At 42.4% G+C, this 16,972-nt stretch overlaps 2 protein-coding genes across 2 annotated transcripts; one reads left to right on the forward strand and one right to left on the reverse strand.

Annotated features, from left to right (window-relative positions):
- The first annotated feature begins 25 nt into the window (after positions 1 to 25).
- polr3e (polymerase (RNA) III (DNA directed) polypeptide E) lies at positions 26 to 9,400 on the forward strand. The gene is made up of 21 exons (XM_076151514.1): positions 26 to 186; positions 967 to 1,074; positions 1,714 to 1,764; positions 1,943 to 2,020; positions 2,124 to 2,239; positions 2,518 to 2,600; positions 3,150 to 3,257; positions 3,501 to 3,550; positions 3,656 to 3,775; positions 4,012 to 4,097; positions 4,299 to 4,343; positions 4,432 to 4,523; positions 4,661 to 4,781; positions 4,977 to 5,058; positions 5,170 to 5,229; positions 5,608 to 5,765; positions 5,856 to 5,917; positions 5,999 to 6,483; positions 7,733 to 7,810; positions 8,104 to 8,226; positions 8,531 to 9,400. Exons 2-21 carry the CDS (start codon positions 1,036 to 1,038, stop codon positions 8,585 to 8,587), a joined length of 2,094 nt encoding a protein of 697 aa, XP_076007629.1. The 5' UTR covers positions 26 to 186; positions 967 to 1,035; the 3' UTR covers positions 8,588 to 9,400.
- A 1,869-nt stretch (positions 9,401 to 11,269) lies between these two features.
- LOC143001757 (cerebellar degeneration-related protein 2-like) lies at positions 11,270 to 16,600 on the reverse strand. Its single transcript, XM_076151522.1, has 6 exons — positions 16,392 to 16,600; positions 15,251 to 15,363; positions 14,742 to 14,890; positions 14,485 to 14,649; positions 13,261 to 13,483; positions 11,270 to 13,046 (listed from the first exon to the last, which is right to left on the reverse strand). The coding sequence occupies exons 1-6, from the start codon at positions 16,471 to 16,473 to the stop codon at positions 12,429 to 12,431; spliced, it is 1,350 nt and encodes a 449-aa protein (XP_076007637.1). The 5' UTR covers positions 16,474 to 16,600; the 3' UTR covers positions 11,270 to 12,428.
- Between the last annotated feature and the right edge of the window lie 372 nt (positions 16,601 to 16,972).

Raw genomic sequence — 16,972 nt, forward strand, 5'->3', positions numbered from 1 at the left:
CGATGGGGTCGCTTTGCATTATGGGCCCAGGCACCTCCCCACGTGCCTGCCGACAGGAGTCAACATGGTCCCTACACCAGTACACTTCACTAGTGTTAGCCGGAGTTAGACAGTTAGTCTGCAGCCCAGCGCACCGGATTCCTCCCCGCGAATGAGATAGCTAAAACCACACGGTGAAGTCCACAGGTAAGAATGACATCTCGTCTGGGCACTGCTCGTGAAAAATGACGTTTTAAACCAGGCATGGACACTGTCTGTCTGTTATTGAGACCCGCACGCCAAGCTAGTTGTCGATAGGCTAAAGTTGTCGAAGCTAGCAAGCTAGTTTAGCTACCGGCGCTTCATGTCACCTTAGATATGGCGTTTCACTGCGTTTGTTTCAGGGGAAATAGTAAACCCTTCCTCGTTTGTTAAACAGCAGTGGTGTGTTAACGAGGCGATAAATTAACCCCGCACTGCAGTGTAGGGACTTAAAAGCGCCGTCTGAAGGGGTTGCTGCTAGCTCGCTAGTGTAGCTAACGTACCCCAAATCCATGGCTTCCTGTGAAGTCCAACACTGATTCAGGTTTGATAATGAGTCGTAAGCAGAACAGGAACCCTTCTGGTGGCGTGTTACCTGTGTACAGTATGTTGGTGTTCGCATCTAAATAGCTTTTAATGTACATTGCATGCTCTTGCATCATGTGAAGTCCACCTGGCTGTCACTGATTGCACAGTGAGAGTGTGTGTAATGTGGTGAGTTAATCTGTTACTCTCTAACTCAATATATGGAATCATGTTTGTCGTAACCATGTTTACCCCAAGACTGGAATCATACTGACATGACCTGATTAAATGCTGAATCACATCAGCATAGGCCCGACAAAGTTGTTCAGCTTATCTGTGGTCTCTATTGTCATCGGACTGGGTGTAGTCAAATGTGTGTGTGACATAATCTCCTTAATCAGTGAGACTGTATATTTCCAGGTGAGGTCTGTGAGATCTGCTGCTCCTCTCCTGTCCTTCTCCGTCTGTCATCGCTCTGCTCACATCAGTATGGCCAGCGGAGATGACGATGACCCCATTATAGAAGAGGTATGTACACGAGCTCAAGCTGGAGGCAGGTTATTGTTGTATTGTTCTGCACAAAGGGAGCCGTTTCAGGCCAGGAACCAACCCACTTTTCACCTCACTGATTCGGTCCATCTGTCACACAAAACTTTGATAATATAACCATTTCAGAGGCTAACCTCACGTCAAACCACAAGTCTTAATATGTGAAATAGTGTGTGTGTAAATTATGTGTTGGGGGTTGAATGGAGATTTTTTCTGTCCCCACCTGTAAGAGCTGAAATCCAGTGACATTTGTACGTTGTTAATTGTCTCTGAATGGTTATAAAAACCAATTAAACTGATACTTGTGGTAAACCCTCACATTTGACATGAGGAGACAACCGGCTGTTTGGCATTAACAATTTGACAAATTATCTACATAATGACCTTTTTGTTTGACATATTTCCTGACTGACTAAATTGAATGCCTATGCTATCTATCTTTATTTCCTACCTGCATGTTCCATTCTTCTCTGTAAATGTAAACTCATGTCTCCTGCCCCAATATGAACGCACTCCCAGAAATCTCAGTCCACATAGATTGAGATGATCAAGCACCATCACACCAGTTTGTGCCGTTGCTCAGAGAATAACTGTGATCAATGTTTCCCTCTCTCTTAGATTGACGTGTACTTAGCCAAAAGCCTTGCAGATAAGCTTTATCTTTTTCAGGTAAGGTTTTCTTCCTCCGTGTACAGTAGATACAGTACTGTGCAGATACTTCTATTTTGATCAATTACTACCTTTTACAATGAAAAGTTGTGATCAGTTTTATATTACCTGAAATTAGACAATTTATCTGATCTGTCCCTGACATCTTATCACCTTTCTTGTTTTTTTCCCAACACAGTACCCTGTGCGACCTTCCTCTATGAACTATGATGATGTCAACCACTTAACTGCCAAAATCAAGCCCAAGCAGCAAAGGGTGAAACCACCTGCCTCATTGTGTTCCAACACATTAGCCTAATTCCTATCAGTGCATCACTCTTAATGTATTTTTACTATCTAATGTAAAATCTCTTCTGCAGGTGGAATTAGAAATGGCCATCGGCACAATGAGTCCAAACTACTGCCGCAGCAAAGGCGAGCAGATAGCTCTCAATGTGGACGGCACTGGCTATGATGAAACCAACACCTACTCATCGTATGTCTGTTGTTAAACCTACTAATAATTGCCAATAATAAGCTTTTTTCCTGTATCAACACAGCAGTATTGTTAGATATTCAGTATAGCTGCTGTTGGGCAATGTTGCTCCAAATTGTGGATTTGTTTGTGGATTTTCCATGACAATGAACACTTATATCCAGGTTGCATGTGTAAAGGCAGGTGGTAATAATAGCGTTGTTCTCCAAATATAGCACAGTTGCAGCAAGATAAACTGCACATTTAAATTGATTTCTTTTCTTACTGTTTCTTCACAGTAAAGTGATGGATAAACAGAGCTTCACCTCCATTCAGGCCACAACCAACACCTCCAGATATGCTGCTGCTGTATTTCGCAAAGGTCTGACCTCATAATCGGAGACTCACTGGCACACATCAGTATTTTACTATTTTTCACTGAAGAGATCCAAATCCAGAAATTATACATACATTCATACATACATACAGGTGCAGCTCAATAAATTAGAAGTTAGAAGTGAATTAGAAGAACATTTATTTATTTCAGTTATTCAACTCAAAAAGTGAAACTGTCATATATTATAGATTAATTACACACAAAGTAAAATATTTCAAGCCTTTTTTTTGTTTTCATTTTGATGATTATGGCTTACAGCTCATGAAAACCCAAAATTCAGTATCTCAGAAAATTTGAATATTGTTCAATATTGTAGACTCAGTGTCACACTCTAATCAGCTCATTAACTCAAATCACCTGCTGAGGTTTCCTGAGCCTTTGTCTCTCAGTCTGGTTCCCTAGGCGACACAATCATGGGGAAGACTACCAGATTCTAATTAATAGAGCTGCATCTATATATTTTAAACTACAGATACTTAAGTAGCACAGGTTAAGTTTGTGGTTGTTGATTTGATTTACTAACGGTCTAAACAGGGGAGCTTCATATCACACCTCTGACGGGAATCCTCCAGATGAGACCCAGCTTTACCTACCTGGACAAAGCTGACGGTAAAACCAGAGAGCGAGAGGCAGCCAATGAAGGTGAGTTTCAACGTGTTTATGAGACATTAGTGTAGGTTGACTCTTAATGGTGATAACGTATAATAAAATGCATATATATATATTTCAGTGATGACAAACTGTTTTTTTATTTCAAAAGCATCATATTGCCTTGTTCAATAATTTCCCTCGGGATAATAAACTTTGATCTTATCTTATCTTATCGTTCAATCCAATGTGGGGAACAGGGTTGTTGTATATCATGAGTTTTGTTTATGTCTGTAGGTGGAGACTCCTCCCAGGAAGAGGCCGAAGATGAAGTCAAGGCCATAACTGTAAAAACCCATGCACTTGCTCAAACTCATTCCCATGCAATAATGCACTTCCATGCAAATTCAAAAATTCTGCCGATTGATTTATTTGCATTTATTCCACTCCAGGTGAGGTTTGCCCGTCCAGAGTCGGAGCAGGCCCGGCAGAGGAGGATCCAGTCCTATGAGTTCCTCCAGAAGAAGCAGGCAGAGGAGCCCTGGGTTCACCTGCGCTACCACGGTGTGAAGGTAGGGGTGTCCTCTTGTCTTTAACAACCTGTGCACTAAACCTGAAGTATCAGTCGGTAGTAGGACCATGTCTGATCCATCACTCGCATACAGGAGGCTTCAGTTTGGGATCAGTACGATATCATTCTGTTGATTTACTATTCAAAACTCGGTGACGCCGTCCAGTATACAGAGTGCGCTGCTACTGTAGCCATGTTGCTGTTAAGTTTTGTCATTGTCTTGTTGTTTAAATTCAGGATGGCCGTTCTGAGCATGAAAGGCAGTATCTGTTCTGCCAGGCAGTGGACGCCACAGAGAACTCGGAGCTGGTCAAAACTCCCAAGTAAGTATGAAGGAAAGTAGTAGAACAGAGGTCTGGTTGTAAAGCTACTGGTTCCCTGTGGGAGATTTAATGTGATGTCTGATTTTCTTGATGGTTGATAATGAATTTAAATGTTACTACAGTTATAGAAGTTTTAAGTTGTTTAATCCCCAAAGCTTTTTACCATTCACATATAGCTTATATACATGTTTGTTTCTTTAGGGAGTACTTGGCCATGCTGATGCCTCCTCAAGCCGAGGAAAAAGTGTAAGTATTCTTCTCCCAGACTTGAAGTAGATTGTCAGCTGCAGACATTTAACATTACATCTTCTCTGAATGCTTTTCCGCACCTTAGTGTGAAGCCTGTTGGGCCCAGTAATGTGCTTTCCATGGCTCAGCTCCGCACTCTGCCACTGGGAGAGCAAGTCAAGACTCTGATGAAGAATGGTAGGCCAACATTTAGACAAAGCACGTTGAAAAGGCAGCACATGTTTTAATAAATGTGTGTTATGTAATGGATATTTAGGTTTTATTTGCCCTTTCCTTCAATAAACATATCCCTTATTGTTTCGTCTCAATTCCAGTTAAGGTGATGCCATTTGCCAACCTAATGGGCCTACTAGCCTCTGGCACGGACTCAACCTCAGTACTGCGCTGCATCCAGCAGGTGGCACTATTGGTTCAGGGGAACTGGGTTGTCAAGAGGTGAGACTGAACTGTAGTGAAAGGAGACTCTGTCCTCTTATGCAAATGGAAATTAAGTGTGCAGTTTTTTTTACTCAAAGCAAATCCTAGAAAATGTATTCAAATAATTTTTAGAGTGATATGTAAAGCCTCTGTGTGAGTATTTGAGCACAGTTAATGCACTGATGTGAAAACTTTGTATGTTTTGTTTCCCAGTGATGTTCTGTATCCCAAAAACACCTGCAGTCCTCACAGTGGTGTTCCTGCTGAAGTGCTTTGTCGAGGCCGAGACTTTGTGGTGAGCTGCTGTCACCATCACTTTTCCTATGCTAAAAACTACCAGTGTAAGAGTAAGTGTGTCGTTGGCACGTTTTAATTACTCATTTGTGGCTAATTTGTTCCCTGTTAGATGTGGAGATTCACTCTGGAGCGTTCTGTGATGAGGAAGGAGATCACAGCCACCATTAAAGTAAGAATCGACCAAATCAAAGTACTGCAATTCCCGAATGTATAGTTACCACTTGGTAATGTTGGTAATGACGGTACGGATTGTGTGTCCTGGAACATTTTGTTAAATACACCCACTGGGATCTTGACCATTATAATCACTTTCCTCAAGTTTGTGAAGGTGTGATATTATATAACACTTTTTAAAATTCCTCAAGGGATTGATTAAGACCATATTCTTGCTCATGGCAACAGCCTCACCTGGGAGATGCTTGGTGGCACAACAGTTGTTATGATGCTGAGCAGCATCTTCAGAGCTGTAGCAGTCTGTGTCCTCTGTTCAAGCATCTTTCATTCTTTCTTAATATAATAAATGCAACTTTCCTTGTGTTTCTGTCAGCTTCCTCCGGAGGATGTGAAGGAGTTCCTGGAGCACGTTGCCGTGCCGCGTGTCAACCGGGGCTGGGAGTTCCTGTTGCCTACTGATGTAGAATTCATTAAGAAACACCCCGACATCGCCCACAGGCAACACATGCTGTGGGTCGGCATCCAGAGCAAGTAGGTTACCTTGTTGTTCTCGTTAATCATGGAAGTGATGTGGAATGAGTCACAGTATCTTCATCATTAATCTCACATCTTTTCCTGAAGGTTGGAAAAGGTCTTTAACTTCTCCAAAGAGGACTTTATGCCAAAGAATGCCTCTCAGCCAGGTATGTACACTTGTCAAAAATATTTTCACTTACTGTGTAACAGTTGTAAATGTGAGTATTGTGACCACACACACTTTCCAGAGCCTGTCCATGTCAGCGGGGAGCATCGACTGAAAATGGCCCAGCAGCGTGCAGAGGAAAAGCAGTCATCCCTCCAAAAAGACCTGGATGCCAAAAGACAAAGTGCACAAGCAGAAGGCAGCGTCCATATCAAACAGGAACCTACGAGTGACAGGGAGGATGAAGCGATGGATACTTCCTCTCCTTCATCGTCCTCCGCCATCCCTAACGGTTCAGTCAACGGTTACCCCGGCGCCACCTCCCCCATGTTCGATTACACTAACGGCAACGGCGGGAGCCCGGCCACCACGCCTTCCCCAGAGCTGCAGGACTTTGTGGCAAAGACTTTCAGGAAGCATTTTGTACTGACGCTGAACGAGTTCAAGAGGCTGTTTAACCTCCACCTGGCCTCCATGCCGGTTGGACACAGTTCCTTCCACTCTGTCTCAGACCGCCTGCTGCAGGACGCCATACTGCTCAGCCAATGCAAACAGATCCCGGTGCCTGTGAGTACGCAGACATTGATTGGCTGTTCTTATTTCATCATTTACACCTTTCTCTCCAACATGTTGTCTAATCACATCGCTTTAGTCCAACAGTTAAGTGAAATGCATAGTCCTTACTCCTCCCCTTAAGATTCAGTCAAAGAAAACATTACTACTCATGTCATGCTAGACAGGGAACAGGGAATCGTCCTTCAATCCAGTGGTTTTAAGTCTTGGTCCTCGGGTACCAGGAGTGATAAACATACATAAATACACATTTCTTCCATCAACTAAATTTAAGTAGGTAAAAATGAATAGTCTAATTTGAATGAATCATTTTTGAAGGCATTAATTCAGCTGTGGGAGGTTATTATGATCTTTTCTTTTCCCTCTCTGTTGATGTCGAGCGGCAGGTATTGATTTCACCTCATAAACTCCAGTGAAGGAATGAAGCTTCCTCTGCTTTGTGTACCTTTACACTCCCTCTGGCTGCTGAATAAGGAGGTTATTTCACTGAAGTGTCGCTGGCTGCTGACACGCAGCTATCGGTTTTCCAGGGAAAATAACGACATTAACGGCCGTTCCACTTTAGTCGTACCGATACAATGCAAAACTGGTATTCTCAGGTTCCACGCAAGCTCTAGATGCAACGTAATACTACTGTGTGTCTGCAATGTGTTGACCTGTGGAATGTCTACTTTGCATTGCTCTGAGTAGTGAATAGATTAATGGGGTCTGTCTTTTAGGTGTTTGTTTTTGTGGTGTGGTGTTTGACTACAGGGCTGAGGTCAGCGCGTCCATGCCACAGCCTCCTGTTGTTTTTAAGCAGGCATCGTATCAGGACAAGCCCCGTCCTGGCTTAGCTCTCAGCTCCTCTCTAGGTTAGAGGATTTGGAACGCCGCGGGGGAGGGAGGGCTCGGCGTTCGCATCATATTATTAGCCTGCAACTAAAGCTGATTACTGCTGACTTGAGGGCTTGGTTTAGGAGGAGTTTGCTGATCTGGAATCACGCAAAATACTGTATGTGTTTATGGTTAACCATAAATACATACAGTTCTTTCATGTATGACTAAGTCAGCAGGATGGTCTGAAGTGTTGATGCCCGTTCTGGCTTTTTCCAAATTAAAAGGCAGAGAATTAAATTGAACACCTTTTGTGTAATTCTTTAATGAGGTCATGTAATGGTATTTGTTTACATAATGAATTATAACCCTCTTCCCTCCTGGTCAAAACTTTCTCACTCATGTTACTATTTTCTTTTCTCTGTAGTTTCCTGCTCAGACCACAGCAGCCCCTGACGAACAGAAGGTGTTTGGTCTTTGGGAGTCTGGAGAAACATTTGACAAGGTAAGCTGTGCTACTGTGCGGATGCTGCCTCAACCTCTTAGTTCAGTTTACCTCCTATATTACCCAGTTACCAATAAATACATTTAGATTTGCTTGACATGGTAAAACTGAATCTAATCAGAGGTTTACTCTTCACAACATCACTCTGTTTCCTCCACCGACAAATGTGACTACAATCTCTACGCTCGGTCATTTAATGCGTATTTTGTATTCCTCTTATCGTTTCTCGGTAACCCGGTTTCTCTCTCTTTTTTTTTTTTTTTAATTTGTGCTGGCATTGTTTGCTGCTGCAGCACCGTCGGCTGCTGTACGAAGTGTTCATGAAGAACTATCGGATCAGGAGGAACATGATACAAGCCAGATTGACACAGGAGTTTGGAGACGTCCCCAAGACAGATGTGGACCGGTTGCTCAAGGTGAAAGAATATTATACCGATACTTCAAGTTTACTTTTTCTCTCAGAATAAATTTTTCTTAACATTCTTTTGCATTTCTATGGTTGTTTTTTTGTTTTAGTAGGAAGTTCTGATTTATTTTGATTATTGCTGAAACCATAGATGATTGATTCCTTTAAATGAACAGTACAAATCAATAGTATCAATCTATTTATTTGTACTGTTAATTTAAACACAGCTGATGTTGACAGCTTTAATGTTGTTGGTGAATTCTATTTCTACCATCTTTCCATTCTGGCTGTCTAACCTGTGTTGGTTATTTCAGGAGTGCTGCAGCAGCCACTGTGGGATGTGGTACCTCAAAGGAACAATACAATCCTGACACTGAGGACACGCCCCCTGTGGACAGTTTCAGCCAATCACACCCTCTCCCAGGACCCCAGTGGGCGTGCGGTCAGATGAAAGCCAATCACGGCTGGCCCAGCTCTGACGGGAGAAGTGGAGGCTTGAATCGGCAAAAGGGAAAACGCGACTATGGAAGAAACAAGCAAAAGGTCCTCACGTCATCATGTTATCAAATGAAAATGACTTGATGTTTGTCATGAAACAAAGACGATCCCTTGCTGCTCATCCAAACACTGTGGATCCGCTACATCAGATGTGGCTTTTCCACGTGTGTGTGGTCTATGTACTGATAGTGACATAAAAGTGGGATGTTTGAATTAAAACGACTAATGGGTGTTGTTTTCCTTGGATAATGACTTTCAAATGTTTTTTTTCCTTTGAGAGAAATGTGCGTGACTGATTTGATGATGGAAAATAAAAGATCTGGAAATGTTCTCCCCATTTTGCTCTACCTTTCTCAAACTAATGTGCTATCTAACACAGCTGCTCATTATCTGGAGTCAGACCGGCTCCTGGTCTGATGGAGAATACGGTGTATCATCATCATCATTATGTGCTGCTATCAACTCTATCTAAGTGCCTCACTAGATATTCAGAAAAACTCCAACTAAGTCATAGAAGTGATTCCTGGGACATTTGGTGGTGTTTCTTCCTCAGTTATATTCTGGTTAAACCTTCATGACTGTAAATATGTTTAAATCTTTCTGCGTTTCAGGTTGAATCAAGCATTCACTACAGCTGCATACTTTTTCATTTTTTCTCACTTGGCTCAATAAACATTCTTATGTCATCTTCTCTCGTATTATTTCCTCTGAGATAAATACAGAGTCTGTACGGGTTCTGGAAGTCCTTGAAAACGCTTTCATTTTAATGAGGCGTCTTCAAGCTTCACGTGCTTGGATTTTGAATAAACTGCTTGAATGGAATTGTAATGGCATTATTCTCCTGACAAATAGCTGGTTGAACTGTCCAGTCTGTCTGATAGAGTAGTGAGTGGGGAAACATGGAAGGAGGTTGCTGTTTCAATGAGTGTTGGCTAGAGGATGAGAAATAGAATGTATGCACTTGGTTGATTTACTCATTCAACTTCACAGAAGATGTATTGAAGCAGATATGAGCTGGATATAGTGTGTGTGTGCGAGTGTTATGATCGTGGCTGGTTATGGCATGTAGAGGAAGAGTGTGATCTGTATTGTTACCAACATCTCGCCAGTTTGACATTTCTTCTTGTATGTTTACATGATGCACTCCAGTGTACGGCTGAACATTAATCTGGAACAATGAGGCTTTATGTCGCATTCATTTTGGTGGACATGTGCAATTCAATGTAATTTAATAAGTATTTGCAGTTATCCAGCCTAGAGAGAATCAATGCAAGGACTAGTTTTTCTGGATAATTTTTAGACAAAATGTATTGGCCCTGAGCTCAGCCCTGATCTTGGCTATTACCTTAAAAGTAAACATGTTATTTTGTCCTCCTTTGGTGCCTGTACTGCATGATAGACAGCCTCACATAGCGCCTGTTTCTCATTAAGTTTAGATTTTGATAATTTTGATATCAAGTTGTTAGCCAATGTGTTCTCAATGTAGTGTGTTTTATTGGTTACATATAATAATATACTGTATATAACAAAGATAAGATTGGATAAGATATATAAGAAAGACTATAGACTTAAAATGATCTCTTTAGATTTAAATGTCTCCATGAATAAAGAATATAGGCTATATAAACAAAAGTGCATCCAATCAATGTAAATGGATAAATAATATATGTGTGATCATATTTTCCTGACTGAGCAGATTAATGACAACATGTCAGCTTGTTGTGTTTTTATTGCTCAGAGCAACACGAGACATATAGATCAGATAAAAACAGTGCACATACATACATACAGCAGACTGTTTAGAATATGATTGACACAGTAGTACATCACATTTAGAAGAGATGACAGTAATATAAAGTGTCAGACGAGAATCAATACATCCTGTGCAACTCTAAAGTGCATCGCAAAGTCATTTTACAGTGAAATCTACGAGCTGTGCATAGTCTGGAGCAAAACTAAGACACGTGACAGGCAGCAGAAGCAACACGCAGCCGCTTCTGTGCACAAACATGAGAACACATGGCTTCATTAATGAAAGTTACTGCTCAATACATCAGGGAGCCATCAAGTACACAGTCATTATTTTGGTAAACTTCAGAATTTCCCATTATGATTACATTCAGTCTACTAATAACTATCATTCACTAATCAAGTCATATTTGTGACAATCTTACAATTACAAAAATCCTATTTGAGCACCATGATCATCACCAGATTCCGGTTCTTTTGCACTGAACACCAATACAACAGCAGATCCTGTATATTGGCAGTTCTTGCATTGGTTGCTCATATATGCAGGCACAACTATCTACTTTTATTTAGCTGCAAAATAATTTACAATAAATCCTAATAAACAAAGCATATCAAATGCAGCTTATTCAATAAATTAGTATATTTAAAGTGCTATTACCCAGAAATCCATGTTGCATGTTTGTGATGTTTTGGTGAGGTAGAGGGATTTAGAGGCACTGCTGTTTCTGTGCTAAATGATTGGCGGCTTCTGTTTGTTACTGCATCACTCTCGTTCATCTCTTAACCCTTTACACGACAGTCAGTATTTCTGGGCAAAACACATACAGTGGACTCCTGGACACTCTGGGGTCTAAAGTCATTTTTGCCTTTTTTTTAGTTTTCACTGAATTTGGCTTTAATATGCGAATAATCTACCTTGTGAATAATGTAACATTTTTTCGATAAGACGGAAAATTTGGCTTGTGAAAATCTGTTTTCTCTACTCATTTCTGGAACTTTCTTGATTCTAGAAAAAAAAACTAAAAAGGAATTGGAGGGAAGAAAAGAAGGAACTGTCAAAATAAAATTCTTAGAACATAAAATAATGTAGAAATCTGAGAAAATTCGAGAAAAACTAAAGACAATTCGAGAACTGATTGATTCTAGAAAGAGCCACACTATATCGTTTGAGTTTTTTGTTCTTTTCAAAATTTCCTTGAATCAAGTAAATCTAGAATTTTCATTGAAAATGTTTACTGACATTTTCGCATTTTATTTTATTTTTTAACTCTTTTTTTTAAGAGGCAAGGCGAAATTGGAATCCTTGGCAGATAGGTCAAGATTTCAACAAGCCAAAATGTATTGTAGTTTAGTTTTGCATTTTGTACACAAGGCAGCAAATTCAATGTAATGAAAAGTGAAACTGCAAAATAACTTACGCCTCCAGAGATTTAAAGTCCAGTTTAAAGTATTTCACTTCTTGCTGAGGTCATTCCAGCCGTTTAATTATTTGGGTTCATGACCTTTTGTCTTCTTTAACAGGTGATTAAATCTCACAGCAGATCTTTTGCAATCACTTCCTAATTAGGCATAAAGAAGAGTGCCATAAATTCTCAAAAGTCATGAGCTCACCACTCTTTTAGATGAACTTATTTGGAGAATCCCATTTGTTATTTTCAATTCATGTTTTGCGTGCATTGTAAAACCTTCTGCACACATTTCACAATAAGAGCAGTAGTAGTATGAATGTTTCTCCAGCATAATTGTGTTTTAACTCTTTCATTGATCGGAGAGACCAAAATCAGTTGCAGACTTGGATTATAGCACTGGAAGACTTGAGTTAAACCCAAACGCTGCTGCTTATCACTGATATCTGTAAAACCCTCATTAATCATTCCTTATGATAAGAAATGAGTTACACCCTGTGAGCATTATGCCTTATTAGAAAGCAGCAGCACTTTTGTCTTTTTTACCTTTATTCTTTTAATGCCAAACAGGCACCGCTTCACCAGCTGAGGATCTCCCCCTGTTTTCAATCAGGTCCTCTTTGGTTTTCTGAATGCGGGAGAAAATCTCCTTAAAAAGTTCCTTGTATTCCGGTTGGTGAAAGTCTTCCTGACAGTCGTCCATGTTTGTGGCTTGGCTGTGGGACAGGAAGGAGGAGGGGGAGGATGTGGAGGTCTGGATGGCCTTGTGGTTCTGCCTCTCCGGCATCTCCTCCTGCACCCCTTGGTGGCAACGGCGCAGGAGCTCATCGTACTTCACCTGCAAGGCACTGTACTGGGCGTCGACCTCGTTGAGCAGCGAGATGCCGCGGTACTTCACCACCTCGGCGCGGCGCACGCAGGAGCACTCGTGGTCGTACATTCTGTCGGGTTCGTCGGGGCCCCTCAGCCTCTCGCTGTCCAGCTGCGTATGGATCCAGGAGGTTCTGGTCGTCGTGGCCTCGCCCTCGCTCTCGCCCTCCTCCTCGGCCTGGAGGAAGCTGCAGTTGGGGAGAAGGATGTGTGGGGCGTCCGGCTGCATGGAGCCAGTGGAGGCCTCGGATTTCCAGAGCTGACGCAGCTCCTCGGCCTCACGCTCCAGCTCAGACACTCGAACCTGAACAGAACGGAAAGTAACTGAGTACATTTACTCGAGTACTTAAAGACAGATGAACTCAGTTTGTTTGTGGACGTGACCAGCACATATAAGCGATTTCCGCTCAATTTGTGTCTTTTGAGAGTGAATGAGACAGAAATCTCCATCTTATCTATCTATCAGTGGATTCTCAGCTGAGTGTGCGTGTGTGTGTGTGTGTAAGTGTGTGTGTTACCTGGCAGCTCTCCGTGCTCGCCAGCTGCTGCTCCAGCGCCACGTTCTCGTTGGCGAGCAGCTCGGCCTCTCGCTCCGCCTCCGCCCGGCGAGCGCGCTCACTGGCAAACTGCGTCTGGAGGGTGTGGAGGGATCTCCGTAGCGACGCCTGCTCTTCCTCGTGCCACGCCGCGCAGGGCAGCTCAAGGTCGTCTGTGGGGTCATCCCTGTCGTGCGCAGAATACCTGCATATAGAGACGGGAATAACATTTACTGTAGTACTAGTAGTATTTTCATTCTGCGGGACCTTCTTTTGCTCTCCCACATTTCAGAGAGAAATATTGTATTTTTCACTCCACTGCATTTATGACAGCTGAGCTTTGTAAGCTTTGTAAGCTTTGCATATTCAGATTTATCAGTCAACATGACATAATACTGCTCCTCTAAACCTCTCAGTTAACATCTTTTAGCTTCATTACAGAATAACATTTAGGCTTTATCTGAACTTTTTACAAGTTTTAGGAGATTGTATTCATTTTACATTCCACATTGCTACACTTGCCATGGAGTGTTTTTCTACACCTCTTTTCTACAGCATTAATTTTAATTAACTACTTCTTATCCGTTTGTCTCAGACTTTGACCGTGGACTCTTTCTTTAATCTGTTGCGTGTGTGTCTTATGAGATAATAGACAATACCGGGGAAAGAAAGATAGTGAAAGAGGGAACATGTATGAAGATCTTGTGCAACAGACTTCATTGAAATACATGAAACGACCCCTGTAAAGAGAACAGAACGAAGAGGCGGGAAGTTGAGTTATCAGGAGGTCTGAGGAGATAAAGGGACCAACAGACTTGGCAGCTTCACTGAAACATGAATGGACTCTGACCTCAACCTTCCAACCGCAGGACGAACGCTACGTTCAGGGCGGAGTGTTGGCGTGTAGATGCAGCGGGTTTATTGGCCAGTTTTCCGTGCTCTGACCTGGATTACATCAGGGAGCGGCTATAACGGGATTATGGTCTGGCACTGACCGGACGTGCTTATGGGACAGACCGAGTCGCATGACAGGAGAGAGACGCAGCGGGAGAGACACTGAGAAATAAAGATGTTACAGTAAACGCAGAATGTCTTTCCATCCGTCTCCTGTTTGGGTCAAGTCAAATCTAGTTTCTTCCTAAACACCTGAAGGCCCCTTTTGTTGATGAGTGTGTGTGTGTGTGATGTAAAGGCGTGCGTCCTCACCCGAGTGTGTGCTGCAGGTCCTTCGGGCAGGACAGACTCTGCATGCTGCGTCGCGTCTCCCTCCGCGGAGGCTCGCGAGGCCTAGGGGGACTCAGCTTCAGCTCGTCCACCAGGTGCTGCAGCTCGTCCACCTGCGTCTGCAGCAGCTCCACCGTCTCCATCAGACTGTGAGACGGAAATGTGGCAGTTTAGACACTGAACCGTCTGCCAAGCTTTCTTTTCCTTTTCCAACTTTTCCACCCTTTCTCCCGTCTCACCCATGGATCTTCTGCTGGGCCGCCCGGTTGTCCTGGTCCAGCTTGTGGTTGCTCTGCTCCAGCTCTCGCGCTGAGAGGTCCAGCTGCTCGTACACTTTGGCGTGCTGGTCATTGACTTGCCTCAGCAGGTCGACTTGCTTCGTCAGGTACTGGAGGACAGAGGAAGAGGAGGAGGAGGACAGACAGTTTTATACACATGCTTTGTTCAGATATAGATCAGAACGTTCCTTCCAGAAGTTCCTCGTAATCCGTCTCGCATTACTACTTCCCGCTGCTGCCGTGTCCCTACAATGATTTCATCCTCCTTTATTTGATTTGATCCAACTATGCTGGGCTCAGAACTTTTCAATCGTGGCCCTGATGTTTCCCCTCCCAGACATATTTTATGTTTCTTCCCATCAAGAACATTTTTATCTTATCGGTTTGTGCAGCCAGGACACTTTGAACCTTAAGTCTAATCTGAGGCTGAATAAACACAGACAGGAGAAACCCTCGCGTCTCCTCTTTACCTCGATCTCCTGCAGCTGCTCCTGGTTGGTGGAGTACATCTGCTGCAGGCCCTGCTCAAGCTCCCTGTTGCGCTCCAGGAGGGTTTTCCCCAGTTCGGCAGCAAGCTGCAAGTCTGTGGGTGCAGAAAAGCAACACTGTCATGGTGTGTGTGTCTGTGGATACCGTGTGGACTGCTTCAGTGTGTGTGGTTTGGTTGTGCAGATGTAGAGACACTGGGTTTGGATGTTAGTAGGGATCCAGTGGACGGTGACCCCAAGTGGAGTCAGTTCACCTACTTTTATGTAACCGTATCAGCACAAGCATTGTTTAAATACACTGGACACTCTGTTGATATGTTTTTAAAAAGATTACATGATTATATCACATTACATAATCCAGCTATTTTACAAACATACGACAATGTGTAGTTGTTCCTAGTGGAGCGCACATTTCTACATTCTGCAGTGATAATGTAAGCTACTTAAGGCTGAAGTTAAGGAGAAAATCAGGGGTCCAAAGGTTAAACTTGCTAAACTTAATGCTCCTTTACAAACTCCAATGGAGAGCACAATAAAATGGCTCTCAAAGCTCTTTTTAATAGATGAGGCCTAGTCACAGTGTCACTGACCAATGACTGTTTGTCTTTACTCCATCTCGTTCAGTGTGTGAAAAATCCTTTACAGTCCCAATAAATAATGAATTGACTTTCCCTCTTCCACAATGCGGCATTAGGTGTGTGTGTGTGTGTGTGTGTGTGTGTGTGTGTGTGTGTGTGTGTGTGTGTGTGTGTGTGTGTGTGTGTGTCTTGCTGACAGCTGCTTTTCATGCACATTTCCCCAAACCACAACCAAAGCTTCACACTGATTTAAGGGTTTGGCGTCAATATCATATGATGTAAACAATCCCCCATAGCAATGTATGCAAAAGAGAAATCAGCACACAAAACCTGTAAAGGCTCATTTTACTCACTGAGAATTAGCCAATTAATGATTAAATTTCGGATTAATTTGTCTGTAGGATCAAATATTAAAATTGCAATGTGATTTATATCGAAATCGCATATGGGATAACTTAAATATGGCTTTCTGTAGCCTAATATGTGCATGTAAGGCTTATTAATTTGCACAAGGTCTCAGGGACAAAGAATAAAGGAAGATGTACCATGTTCCAGGTCTCGCTTGTCGTACCAAGGTTCCTCCTCCTTCAGCTCAAATTCTTCCTCCACAATCATGTCTGTCAGCATCTTCAGCTTCCTCACACAGTTTGGCTCCTCTAACGCGAAACAGGGAAGGATTTTAATGTCGGATAAATCCCCCCAGACTGTGTCCTTCCCCCTCCTCTATCCGTCCAACTGCGGCCGGCACCGGTGCGCTCTTATTAACTGACAGCTTAAACCCGAGGAAACGTCAAGTCGCTTATAAAAAGACAAAGAAGATCCGTTTTATATTTCAAAGTAAAAGCACCCACGGTGCATTATTCTGGATGATAAATGAAAATGTTGGTTTAAGTATTGTAAAATTACGCTTAAAAGTACGGACTAATAATTATATTTCATTTCCTTTCAAAGATCCTTACTTTTTCATATTTTATATTGATTGGCAAATATTTTCAAAATGCCTTTGAGCTTTACTTTTTCGTAATGTTTTATTGATTTATCCTCCAAGCTCACTTTATTTTAAATTCAAACGGACTGTACTCTGTTTTCTTTGGCTTGCTGTGTCCATACATGTTTCACTAGTCAA

Source organism: Genypterus blacodes, unplaced genomic scaffold, assembly GCF_046128005.1.
Source record: "Genypterus blacodes isolate CSIRO-AG114 ecotype Tasmania unplaced genomic scaffold, CSIRO-AGI_Gbla_v1 ptg000055l_1, whole genome shotgun sequence".
Lineage (NCBI taxonomy): Eukaryota > Metazoa > Chordata > Actinopteri > Ophidiiformes > Ophidiidae > Genypterus > Genypterus blacodes.

Excerpts from the sequence above, each read along its gene's own strand:
- LOC143001757 (XM_076151522.1), bottom strand. The coding sequence starts at position 16,473 with ATGCTGACAGACATGATTGTGGAGGAAGAATTTGAGCTGAAGGAGGAG. Across the intron at positions 13,484-14,484 it reads GACCTGCAGCACACACTCGG|GTATTCTGCGCACGACAGGG; the intron begins GTGAGGACGCAC and ends CTCTATATGCAG. Across the intron at positions 13,047-13,260 it reads CGAGCACGGAGAGCTGCCAG|GTTCGAGTGTCTGAGCTGGA; the intron begins GTAACACACACA and ends CGTTCTGTTCAG.
- polr3e (XM_076151514.1), top strand. The coding sequence starts at position 1,036 with ATGGCCAGCGGAGATGACGATGACCCCATTATAGAAGAG. Across the intron at positions 1,075-1,713 it reads ATGACCCCATTATAGAAGAG|ATTGACGTGTACTTAGCCAA; the intron begins GTATGTACACGA and ends CCTCTCTCTTAG. Across the intron at positions 6,484-7,732 it reads GCAAACAGATCCCGGTGCCT|TTTCCTGCTCAGACCACAGC; the intron begins GTGAGTACGCAG and ends TTTTCTCTGTAG.